Source organism: Equus quagga, chromosome 11, assembly GCF_021613505.1.
Source record: "Equus quagga isolate Etosha38 chromosome 11, UCLA_HA_Equagga_1.0, whole genome shotgun sequence".
NCBI classification, from domain to species: domain Eukaryota; kingdom Metazoa; phylum Chordata; class Mammalia; order Perissodactyla; family Equidae; genus Equus; species Equus quagga.
The window spans coordinates 13858647-13871554 of record NC_060277.1 but is presented as its reverse complement, the minus strand read 5'-3'; the positions used below and the strand labels follow the sequence as shown (position 1 = coordinate 13871554).

Below are 12908 nucleotides of genomic sequence, written 5' to 3'. Positions count from 1 at the left end.
CGCAGAGCCCACCCCGCCCCTCAGCTTTGCGTCACTTCCTTCGAGGCCTGGGTGGGCTGGGATGGAGAGGGCGTCGCGCTGAAATTGCGCATGCGCATCCCTGGAACCCGAAGTTGGCTTTTTCCGAGCCGCGTATTTCAATATCGCGCGCGGACACCAGCTGGCTGATGCAGTGCTTGCCAGAGTTTGCCAAATTAAGAAAACGGTGTGAGAAAAACCCCCCTTTGCTTACTATTTACTTGAATTTGAGTATTAGTAGAGGATAGAGCTGAGGTGGTAGTTGGTGTTTTGTCCTCTGTCAGAGGAACCTCTCTTGCTGCTGTTGGGGAATTGCTTTCTCTATCTCGATTCGTTTTCCCACTTTTGCTTCTCTTTTTCTCGCCTAAATTCTCAGTTTATTCCTGCAGCCCACTAACTGGGACAGGTTTTATTGGGCTATTTCTGTTCGTTTGGGTGCTTCCAGTTCTTTTTATCACTTCAGTTTGCTGTTGACACTCACTTAATTTCTTGTCCTATTAAGATGCTACAAGAAGGTGGCATATTCAAAAATTTTCAGTTAGATTAAAAGACATACTGATTATAAAAACTCAAACATTATTGGTTTTTATTGAATGTCACGAGCTGTTGACAGATTTGGAACCCTTGTTTGTTAGGTGATAATGGACGTCTCCAGGAAACGTATTCACGCAAAAGTTCTAGTTTTTTGCTTTTATATTGATTGGTCCCTGAAGATATTCTTGGAGAAGAGTTTGGCACACAGAAATAACTAAAACTTGAAATACTCCTTATAATAATAATAAGAAAGTGTTATAAAGTCTGCGACAATTGGATGGGTGAAGGAGAGGGAACACCTAGGAATCTGGGAGAGCTGTGGCCATAAATTGATAGGTAGTAAAAAGGAAGGAATTGAACTGGATGAAAGATAATGAGTTTAGTTTGGACATGTTGAACTCAAGTGCCATCCCTCAGCACTTGAAAATGTAAGCTTAAAAACCAAGAATTAATGAGAAACAAAATTTAAAGTAATTTACCTTGCAGCTATAGTTGAAGATAGAGGATTGAGGGAGATAACCAGAGAGAAACGTTTTGGTGTTACAAGAGGCCTTAATATGGAACCAAAAAAAAATTAACCCTGGAAGAATTATCAGGTGGGGAGAAACTGTTGACTTAGTTTTCACCTTTTCACTTTGTTTGTTAATGTCATCTCCACACACCCCTCCTTCCAAGTTGTGCATTTTAAATTCTGCTTTCAGTATAAAGGTATGTGAAAATACCTTTGGTAAGCTACTTGACTCCTCAGAATCTCAGTATCCTCATTAGTACTATATCAACCCAAAAAGAGTTGTGAGGGTTAAATAATATCACATGGTCTTATAAATGATAGCACCATGTGTAGCATATTGTAGACAATCAATACAAGCTAGTTTCTTTCCATGTTTTTCTACCAAGACTAACTAGCTTCTGTGACTTTCCAACCTAGAATACACACAGCGTATACCCAAAGGGATACTTCAATTTCTCAGGTAATTTCCCCAGGTTATCTAACATTTCCTGGTCTGTATTCTTGGGAAGGATAAGGTATTGTGACCCTAGCATGGAAGCTTACTTCCCAGACTCCTTGATACTTTTGTGGATGAAGCCCAGATAGCGTTTACTCTTAACTGATCATCTAAAGATCTACTCACTTGCAACTTCTGATCTGGGAGCTGTGTCTTTTCCTCAGGCAGGCCTGGAGTAATTTATCTGAGATCAACTTACAGATCCAATAATAGAATAATATCTTCACTATAGGGATCATAGCTTCTCTAAAACAAGTTTGTTTCATCAAAAGCCTTGGGAAGACATTTTGGGGAATCTGCAATTATGGGAGATCAGAAGACGATCTACCAAATCCAGTTAAGAAGGAGTGGAGAGCTTGTAGGAGAGAGTTTCAAGAAAGAGAGCCAGAGCCACATTTTTGTCTCCCTAAGGAGCTTTATCTGGATGCTTAAAGGGCACTTAAATGCAGTATATCAGAAAGTGATATCACACAATAAACTATGAACATCTTTAAAATTTGAAATATTTTGACCTACATAAAGGTACGGAGAATAATATCATAACCGTGAACTTTCCACTATCCTTGAAAAATAAAACATTACAAATAGAATTGCTTCTGATTGCATTGCTTCTCCCACTTCCCCAAGAGATGATCATAGTGAATGAATGTTCAGGACCAGTCACTGTGCTACAATGTCTTCAATTTGCTGACTGTTGCAAATTGCTCTTCAAAGTGGTTTTATCAATACGTACTCTCTCCATCAGTGTATGAGAGTTGCTCCACATCTTTGTCAGCACGGGGGTTTATGACATGTTAATTTAACTAACATGAGAGAAGTGAGATGTCTCACTATGCTATCAGTTTGCATTTTCCTGATAACTAGTAAGGTTGAGAACTTTTGTTTATTGACTATCGGGATATCCTCTTCTGTATAAAGTGCTTTTTCAAGTCTTTTGCCCATTTATCAGTTGGGTTATCCATCTATTCTTTATTGATTTGTAAATGGTTTTAATATCTTTCCAGATACAAATTCATTGCTATGTGTGTAACAGTTACCACCCCCGCATCTGGACTTACTCTTTCCTGTTTTTATGGGGTACTTTGATGACACCTTAGTGTAGGTTTAAAATTTATTTTAATGAAGTCAAATTTAGCAAACTTGATCCTTAAGTTACATGGTTTTGTTGCTCAGAACTTCTTCCTAGTACCAAGATTTTAAAGATGTTTTCCTCTGTGTATTTTCTTCTAAGTTTTTAAAGTTTTGCTCTTCACACTTAGGTTTTTAATCCACTTAGATCTGATTTTTTTGTGTATGGTGTGAGGAAGAAATCCAATCAGTGATGTGCTGGTAAACTGGCTCTCCAGGGGGAAAAATGGCCCTGATATGTAGCATTTGCTGATTTCCATGGTATAAATATCCTCACCATGGCTGATTCCCATCTAGTAATAGTTTAACAATGCATTTGTGAAATTGTTGACTATTGAGCAACTGGTCGGTTTGATCTAGCTCCAGCATGCCGCTAGGGTCAATTATATTTTAGTTTTTCTTATGGATAACCAATTGTCCTAATATGAATTAGAGAATAATACATTCTTTTTTTCTCCTCTATAATACCATTGCTGTCATATATCGCATATATCATGCGTGTCTGTTTCTGAACTCTGTTCTACTTTATGGACTGAATTGTCTATCCTTGCGTCTCTAACACATAGTTTTAATTATAGTTGCTTTAAAGTAAGTCTTGATATCTGGAAGTGTGAATTTCTATACGCTATTCTTTTCTCCAAACTTGTTTTGGCTATTTTTGGTCCTTTGCTTTTCTCTATATATTTTAGAGTCAAGTTGTCAGATTAGCATGATAAATTATATGGTCCCAGTAATCATAAGACACTGATCATGTTTTAGAGGTGTGTGATAAATTTGACCATCAGCTTCTTAGTGGCTAGAGAGTTTCTCAACAAAACAGTGTCTGAATTTTAGGTCAGACAATACTTTATTATGTGAGATTATGCTTTACAAAGCAGGTTTGTTAGCATTCTTGACCTCCACTCACTAAATGTCAGAATTATTCCCTACTCCTAATTATTGAGATAACCCTCTAAGGGACACTGTAACCATTGGTTATAAACCAATGGTAAATAAAGAAGGAATTAATTTTTAATTATAATTAATAGGGTCTCCTTGCTAGCTGTGAAAAATTAAAATGATGGCTTTTTCAGATTTGAAACCAAACGCAACACAAAACCTAGTTTTTTTCCGTACATACCAGCTATTTATGAGGAACACAGTTTTTCCAGGCTACTTCTTATAGCACAAGTCAAAGTCAAAATGTGAAAGTATAAATTAGTACAAGTAAGTAAATTAGTAGTTTAAAAAAATCCTGCTTAAAAAAGAAACCAACTATTTAGTTACTCACCTCTCTTATAGTGTGACCTGATTCAGGAATCAACTTTAGAATATCTCAAGTGGGCAATTTCCAAGATATTAGAATATTAATTTTTTTATGTTAATAAGGAGCCACCCCAAAAAAGATTTCAAATAAGTTTGGGGAGTACTGCATATTATATTCTTGTGATTGATGTTGCACATTAACATTTTGAAGTATGTAAGAATTCCTGCTCTCTTGTTTTCTAAACTTATTTGACTTTGAAAAACCTTTGTTCTTTTCCATGAAACATGTATTAATACCTGTAACAATTAATATTTTATGGAATATAATTTAAAAAATACTGAGGGAGGAAAGGATGGACTGCATAGCCTTCTGGCAATCCTCCTGGAATATCATTTTTCATAAGTGAGCTTTTGGTCAGAGTATAGCATCAGAGAGCTCAAGGTTATATTCTTTTGGCAAGAATCTGAGCGTGAGTGCTCTATGTTGCCAGTTAAGGACAAGATATAAAATTTGACATTCAAATAAATGGGATGTAAAATTAATAGTATCTTAGGGGAATTCAGGAGTAAGACCAAGATGCAAGTCAGAATAGACATGCACAGAAGTGGACTGAGAGAATTCTGCAATACTGTAGGCAGGCTTAAAGTTTTCCTCCTTTGCAGGACATTTGTCCCGTCCAAAACGTCCATAAGACATTTGGTCCACACTGAAAGTTCCTTGATATTTGGTCATATTTAGTCCTGTCCAGAACGTCTATGGAGACATTGTGTCCATGCCAAAAGGTCCTTGATATTTGGTTCTGTCCAAAACCATTTGGCATGGACCAAATATGCTCGTGAATGTTTTGTACAGGATCAAATATCATTGGCCTTTTGGCATGGACTAAACATCTTATGGACCAAATGTCTTATGGATATTTGAGACAGAACCAAATGTCTGCTGATCATCTTCCTCAGAAGACAGAGTAGATTCATTCTCACACGTGGATAAACAAAGAGTTAAAGCTCCAAGTAGAGCATGGTTGTGATTTTAGGCTGAGAAAACTGTAAAGCACACTTACCAAGCTTATCCTGGTAATAGCAAAAATTTCAATAATGCATTCATAAAAATCAATTTAAACCAACATAATCCCCATGATGATTTAGGCACAAAATTTACCCTTGTGTAACTAAATAAGTTACTCTGAAATAAAGACTTGACTATCAGTCATTAATTATTATGAGAATATCTACCCAAAATAATAATTTTGGTTTCAGAACTTACCTGTATGGCAATAAAACCATATCTTCAGTGTAAAGGAAAATACTTAACTTTATATTTTCTATGGCAATCCATGCCTGGCTTTAAATCAGAAGGGTCAAAACGCCTCTCTGCTTTATAATATTCTGGAAATTACTATCTGATCTGTAAAGAGGTCATTACTATTATCCCTAGTTCTCAGATTATGTTAAAGTACAAGTTTAAGAAAAACAAGTAGCCCAGGCTTCATATTGAATTCATATAGAATACAGTAGTCTCCCCTTAACTGCAGTTTTGCTTTCAATGGTTTCAGTTACCTGTGGTCAACCACGCTCCCAAAATATTAAATGGAAAATTCCAGAAATAAACAATTTGTAAGTTTTAAGTTTCGCCTCTGTTCTGAGTAGCTTAGTGACATCTTGTGCTGTCCCAGTCCATCCCACCCAGGACATGAATCATCCATTTGTCCAACTATCCACACTGTATATGCTACCTACCCATTAGGCACTCAGTAGCCATCTCAGTTATCAGATCGACTGCCGTGGTATCACACTGCTTGTGTTCAAGTCACCCTTATTTGACTTTTTAGTGGCCCCAAAGTGCAAGAGTAGTGATGCTGGCAATTTGTATATACCAAAGAGAAGTCATAAAGTACTTCCTTTAAGTGAGAAGATGGAAGTTCTCAATTTAATGAGGAAACAAAATTGTATGCTGAGGTTGCTAAGATCTATGGTAACTTTTACTATAGTATATTGTTGTAACTGTTCTATTTCATTATTTGTTATTGTTGTTAATATCTTACTGTGCCTAATTTATAAATTAAACTTTATCTAGGTATGTATGTATAGGAAAAAACAGTATTTGTAGGGTTTGGTACTATCCACTCTTTCAGGCATCCACTGGGGGCCTTAGAATGTATCCTCTTTGGATAAGGAGAGAGTACTGTAGTCCATGACTGATTTTTTTCTCCAGAATAAGTGTGAATAATTAAATTTGTTTTTAAAACATTGGTTGCAAATGCCTCATAATACCGCTCTACTCTTTATTAAGGGTTTATTATTATAGAGTAATATGAAACCAACATTCTGGATTTCATGGCATTGTACCTTTTGGGGCTACCCCACCACTTAGTCCTGAGCTGCTCCAATTCCTGCTCCTGAAAATTAGCACTGTTGAAACTTTTCTCTTCTCTTAGAAGGTTAAGATTTTTCCTTTCTTACTATCTTTGCAAAGCATGGACTAGGAAGAAATTAGTTCAGTATCTTATGCAAGGGCTGGCAATTTAGGAGGCATATAGAATGTATAGAGTTCCTGTTGCAGATTGTCAATGATGACCCAGATGTCAGTTTTCACTGGTTCCTTGGCTGGTTGCTGCTGCCATGCTCCTTTCTTTATTGTCTAATGGTCATCCATAGACAAGTCCTTCCCCACTACTTGTTGCTGGAGATGCCAGTGCGCAGAAGTGAGTAGTCTGTAGCCTTACACCCTCTCCTGTAATTCCTCAATTATATCCATGAGGAAATGGTTTAGAATCTTGCGCATCACATTAAAAGTTCCCAGTTTAACCTAGAATCAGTGTCCCTCCACCAAAGGTAGCTGAAGTCGGACTTACTTTGGTCACGAGTCCTCCCTGCCTTTATACACATCTCTGTATAAACTTTAAATTAATTAATTATTTTTTTTTGGTTTGAGGAAGATTGTCCCTGAGCTAACATCTGTGCCAGTCTTCCTCCACAATCTTCCCAAGGCATGGCTTGATGAGCAGTGTGTAGGTCTGCAGCCAGGATCCAAACCCACAAACCCTGGGCCACTGAAGTAGAGTGCATGAACTTAACCACTACACCACTGGGCCAGCCCCTAAAATTAATTTCTTAATGGACTATAGCTATGAAACATTGTGAGACTCTAACACACTTCTAGGGAAAAAATCAGGTCACATTTTTCTGGATATTAGAAATACGCTGCTCAGTTCCCCTGTCCTCGGTAGACCAACACTGAAACTAGTGAGAGCTAAAACATTTTGGCCCCCAAAATAAGTTGTCTTAAAGGAAGGATGAAATCTGTGCATAGTTTACGTTGTACAATACAAGGAGAGAAAGGGCCTACGAAGTGCATTTTATGGCGTTAATCCTAAAATAATTTAATCCTACATGTAAGCATGTTTAAATATTTTACTGTATTTTCTGTAAGAATAAGCCAGAAATAGGTTAGGACATAATAGCCCATAGGGGTCAGTATAAACTTAGAGTTGGAAGAGACCATATCCTGAGTAAAGACGTACTTTTGTCGGTGAAGACAGACTTTTATATTTTTGAAAAATAAATTTAAAAAGGTAAAATATTAGAGGTACAAAAACTCTCCTAAGTTGTTACCGTAATATTAAAATAGCAAGTGAGCAATTTTCTTTCCACACAGATTTTCCTTTTTGCCCAAATCTAAGCCAGTAATTCCCATGACAACCAGATGTGTTTATACCAGTGAAGTAGATGGCTACAAAAATATATTTATTTCAGGCAGAACATGTATAAATTTATCGAAAAAAAGCAAATATTCACCATGTAAATAATGAAGTTGGTAGAGAATTCAAATGTTTCTAATGTTTAATTACTGTTTTATAATCTTTGAGAGTGTCTACTTGAAGAAATGCTAATGGTATTTCTGAAACATTTTACATCTCGAGAAGTGTTAGGTAGGGGCTGACCCGTGGCATAGTAGTTAAATTTGCGCACTCTGCTTTGGCAGCCTGGAGTTTGCAGGTTCGGATCCCAGGCATGGACCTACACACTGCTCATCAAGCATGCTGTGGCAGTTTACCACAAACAAAACAGAGGAATATTGGCATGGATGTTAGCTCAGGGGCAATCTTCCTTACCAAAAAAAAAAAAAAAAACGAAGAAGAAAATTAGCTAAAGTATGTTTAGGATTTATTGACCTCACATAGGAGTTGATAAAAGATAATATTATCATATATTAAAGAACTTTTATTAAGTACAAGCATTTATTCACCAAAAATGTTACTTATGCTACTGAAAAGAGACAACTGTTTCTATTTTGGCATTCATCAGATTTTTGAATTCTGATTAAATATGTTATTAAGATGATGTCTAAATCAGTGCTTTCTAATAGAAATGCAATGTGAGCCACATTTGTAATTTAAAATCTAGTGGCTGCAGAAGAAATTAATTTTTAACAATACGTTTAATTTAAACCAATATTTCCAAAATGTTATCATTTCAACATGACATTAATAAGAAAACTATTAATGAGATAGTCTACATTATTTTAAGTCTTCTAAATCTGGTTTGCATTATATAGAGTTATAACACATCTCAATTCAGACCAGCACAATACAAGAGCCCAATAGCCCCATGTTGGACAATGCATATCTAAAAGCTGAGAGAGAAAACTGAAGCAATTATTCAGATGATCCAGTACAAGCTAAACAAACAAACATAAGTTTCTTTGTATAAATTATTTAGATATTTCAGGACAAAGTGGTTTTAAGCCTGTGCGTTTACTTCTGGTGTTGAATCTGTTTCATCTAATTGATTTTTTGTATACAAATAAAATCTGAGAGACTTGTAAGCAGGGTAAATGTTAAGTTCTTATAATTATTTTCACTATCATACTGCTATTTTATATGTACAAAATCTGCCAGATTTTATTTTCAAGTGTTTCAAATATTCCACAATCCTATTTTAACCAACTTCTTCATTTGAGTTTCTGTGGCCTTAGCTTTCTCCCCTCCAGAATTAACTGTAACATCAGGATGGTCCCCAGAGGCTCTTGACATTTTAAGTACCCTCATCTCAAGTAACTTCAGACAGTTCTTGTTGATTCTCACCCAATTCTCTATACCTCACTCCACTGCCGGTATTCTCCATTACCCCATATAACACTTCTGCAAATTCTCACGCAAAGCTCATCCCTTTTTATTCTCTTCTACTGAATGATCAAAAGCTTTGGATACTCTTTTTTCACAATTTTTACTCTGTTGACAATTTACTTTAACTTCAAAAATGATTAAAACAAAAGTATGGACACTTCCACACTTTTCCTGCAAAGTTTTACCCAATTCAATAACTAACTGGTAAGGACTTAATTGTTTCATCAAACATCCTAATATTTCCTAGTATTAAGGTCTTTGTATGTAGAACGCATTCTGCATCATCTTCAGAAATCCCAGGTTTAGCTGCTTGGCAGCATCTAGGTCTGTCCTTTGTTCTATTATTTCTCCCAAATGTTCATTCAGAGTCCTGGAAGAGCTTGGCCTAGCTTCCACTAGTTCCACCATATTGCTCATTAGTCTTTCCTCTTTCAGGAACAGTCCTATCTTCTTTAAAGAGTTAGTGTCAGAGGAAGCTCGTGTATGAGCCAATCACAAGTCATCTTCCACTGGGAGATCTCCTAAAGGGAATTTTCTGCCTCAATTAGCCCAACTTATTTATATTATATAGTAGAGTTCAGTCTCCCTGGGAATCACCTAGTTTTTGAAATCTTCTCCAAAGCCGTAGGGCTGAAAGGAGAACTCTCTCCACCTAGTTTCTCTGCCATGGAGAGAACATATTCAGCACCGTTACTATCATTGCTATGCACATTTCCCCTTCTCAGCGACACTCATCCAGCAGTTTAGGTGCTATAACAGGGTACCCTTGGTTCAGTTCTATGGTATGTTTTGATCCAGGCATGGTTGGATGTTACACCACAGTTGAGCAATCTTAAATGGTAGTGATTAGTAAGAGAGAAAAAACATAACCAGAGTCTGTTAATAATATATGGGAATTATGCTTTATGAAGTAGCTCTCACTTATAAATGAAGTCCAGAAGATGGACTTTTCCCATTGGATCTCCATATAGAAACAACCTTGGACTAAATGGCAGTAGAGGGAAGTGTTTCAGAGAAATGCTTAAAACCAGAGCAGGGCTGCCAGTGCTTGAATGCTAGCTCCCCTTCAGATTAGCTGTGTAATCTTGGGCAAATTCCATTTTCTGTGCTTCAGGTTCCTCAACTTTAAAAGAAGGAGAGTTGACAGTACCTTCTTCATAATATTGCTGTGAGGATTAAATGAAAATAAGTAAAGTGCATAGAATAGTGTCTGGCCCGAGGTAAGTGCGCAATAAATATTAACTACTACTTCTGGATATCAGGGACTTTCTTCTCTTTAGTCTTCTTATTCTCCAAAGACCTCTACCCCACCCCTGCCATGCCCCTGCCACGATTACTTTCTTAATCTTTTAAACCCTATGTCTAGCTCTCAGATATTTCCATCTACTTTTCTCAATAAAACTGAAAGTGGAATAGGGTAGGGGCTTCAAGCACCTCTAAATAAACAACTACAGGACAAAACAAGCCCTTTTCTTACTTATATTAACTTATTAAAGCACAACTCCCTTGCACTGTTTTGTAAAGAGAATGTTCCTTTCTTTCTTCTCTCCCTTTCCCCCTCCTCCTCCCCATCCTCCTCCCTCTTCCTTTCCCTCTTACCAGAGACCCCCATCCCAGGAGGAGGAGAGGTTGGAAGTATATAGAACTTATCCTGGAGGGAGGGCAGTCTGGGATTGGCTGACATAAGCATTTAAGCATGCTAAGAAAGAAAGAGAGAAAGAACTGGGGCTGTTCCCATCCCCACCTCACCTCCAGCCATCATGGCCTCACAGCCAGAATTGCGTTATTGTCTTTGCTTAAAACAACCCCTGGCGCAGTAGTTAAGTTCGCTGGGACTGCTTTGGTGGCTGGGGTTCGCCAGTTCAGATCCCGGGTGCGGACATGGCATCACTTGGCAAGCCATGCTGTGGTAGGCGTCCCACATATAAAGTAGAGGAAGATGGGCACGGATGTTAGCTCAGGGCCAGCCTTCCTCAGCAAAAGGAGGTGGATTGGCAGCAGATGTTAGCTCAGGGCTAACCTTCCTCAAAAACAAAACAAAGCAAAAAGAACACCCCTGGGCCCTGTCTGGCACCATTCACTCACCCATTGTACATCCTCAGTCAGGCCAGCCCCCTTCGACCATGTCCATCACTCCGTGCGGAAGCACTGCCAGCATGTTGGACAAACTGCCCTGCAAAGTCGCTGACATCAGCCTGGCCTCCTGGGATGTAAGGCCCTGGACATCGCAAAGTATAAGATGCCAGGCCTGATGCACAGGCGGGAGATGTACTCAGCCTCCAGGCCACTGAAGGGCGCCCGCATCACAGGCTGCCTGCACATGACAGTGGAGATAGCTGTCCTCATTGAGACCCTCATCACCCTGGGTGCTGAGGTGTGGTGGTCCAGCTGCAACATCTCTCCCCGGGACCATGCAGCAGCTGTCATTGCCAAGGCGGGCATTCCAGTGTATACCTGGAAGGGTGGAACAGATGAGGCATACCTGTGGTGCTCCTGTGGAGACGCTGTACTTCAAGGATGGGCCCCTCACCATGATTCTGGACGATGGGGGTGACCTCTCTAACCTCGTCCACACCAAGTACCCGCAGCTCCTGTGGGGCATCCGAGGCATCTCTGAGTAGACCACACGGGGGCCCACAACCTATATAACATGATGGCCAGTGGGATCCTGAAGGTGCCTGCCGTTAATGTAAACAACTGTCGCCAAGAGCAAGTTTGACAACCTCTGTGGCTGCCAAGAGTCCCTCATAGATGGCATCAAGTGGGCCATAGACGTGATATTGCGGGCAAGGTGGCAGTGGTAGCGGGCTATGGCAACATGGGCAAGGGCTGTGCCCAGGCCCTGAGGGGTTTTGGAGCCCATGTCATCTTCACGGAGAATGACCCCATCAACACACTGTAGGCTGCCATGGCGGGCAATGAGGTGACCGCTATGGATGAGGTCTGTCAGGAGGGCAGCATCTTTGTCACCACCAAAGGCTGTATTGACATCATCCTCTGCCGGCACTTGGAGCAGATGAAGTGTGATGCCATTGTGTGTAACATCGGACAGTGATGTGGAGATTGATGTCAAGTCGCTGAATGAGAATGCTGTGGAGAAGGTGAACTCAAGCCTCAGGTGGACCGCTACTGGCTGAAGACTAGATGCCATAGCATCTTTCTGGCAGAGGGCTGGCTGGTCAACCTGGGCTGTGCCATGGGCCGCCCCAGCTTTGTTATGTGCGACTCTTTCACCAACCAGGTGTTGACACAGATTAAGCTGTGGACCTACCCAGACAAGTACCGTGTTGGGGTCCACTTCCTGCCCAAGAAGCTGGATGAAGCAGTGGCTGAAGCCCACCTGGGCTAGTTGAATGTGAAGCTGACCAAGCTGACTGAGAAGCAGGCCCAGTACCTGAACGTGTCCCGTGATGGCCCCTTCAAACCTGATCACTACTGCTACTGAGAATGAGGCCTGTTCCTTGCCTTTCAGCTGCTTCCCTTGCCCGGATCCCACCTCTCCTCCCCAAGAGCAAATGGCACCAACTTTGAGATTGTTTGTTAATGTCCCCCATCAACTCCATGGGGCCAGTCACTCAGTTTTTGGCCTCCCTGCATCCCTCATACTCTTCTAAGTTTGACAGGGGGAATTGAGAAGCCCTTCCTCAAACCCTGTCATGATGGAGGTACACGGGAGATACACACAGGGAACCATTAGCTCAGGGGTTTTGGAATTGCTCACTCCATCAGTCCTTCCTTAGGCTGGAAGTCAGCAGTGGTGGTCACAAAGCCCATCCACTTTGCCATCTAGGCCCTCACCTGGCCTATGGACTTTATACTCATATTCTCGGTTTACAGCTTCACTGGTTCT

General features: G+C 39.8%; 1 protein-coding gene across 1 annotated transcript; it reads left to right on the top strand.

Annotated features, from left to right (window-relative positions):
• Nucleotides 1–11214: 11214 nt before the first annotated feature.
• On the top strand, nucleotides 11215–12503 carry AHCY (adenosylhomocysteinase). Its single transcript, XM_046677607.1, is given in 8 exon segments — nucleotides 11215–11266; nucleotides 11269–11552; nucleotides 11554–11680; nucleotides 11683–11752; nucleotides 11754–11833; nucleotides 11836–12109; nucleotides 12111–12163; nucleotides 12166–12503. Coding segments are annotated over 8 exon segments (1278 nt in total).
• Nucleotides 12504–12908: the final 405 nt, after the last annotated feature.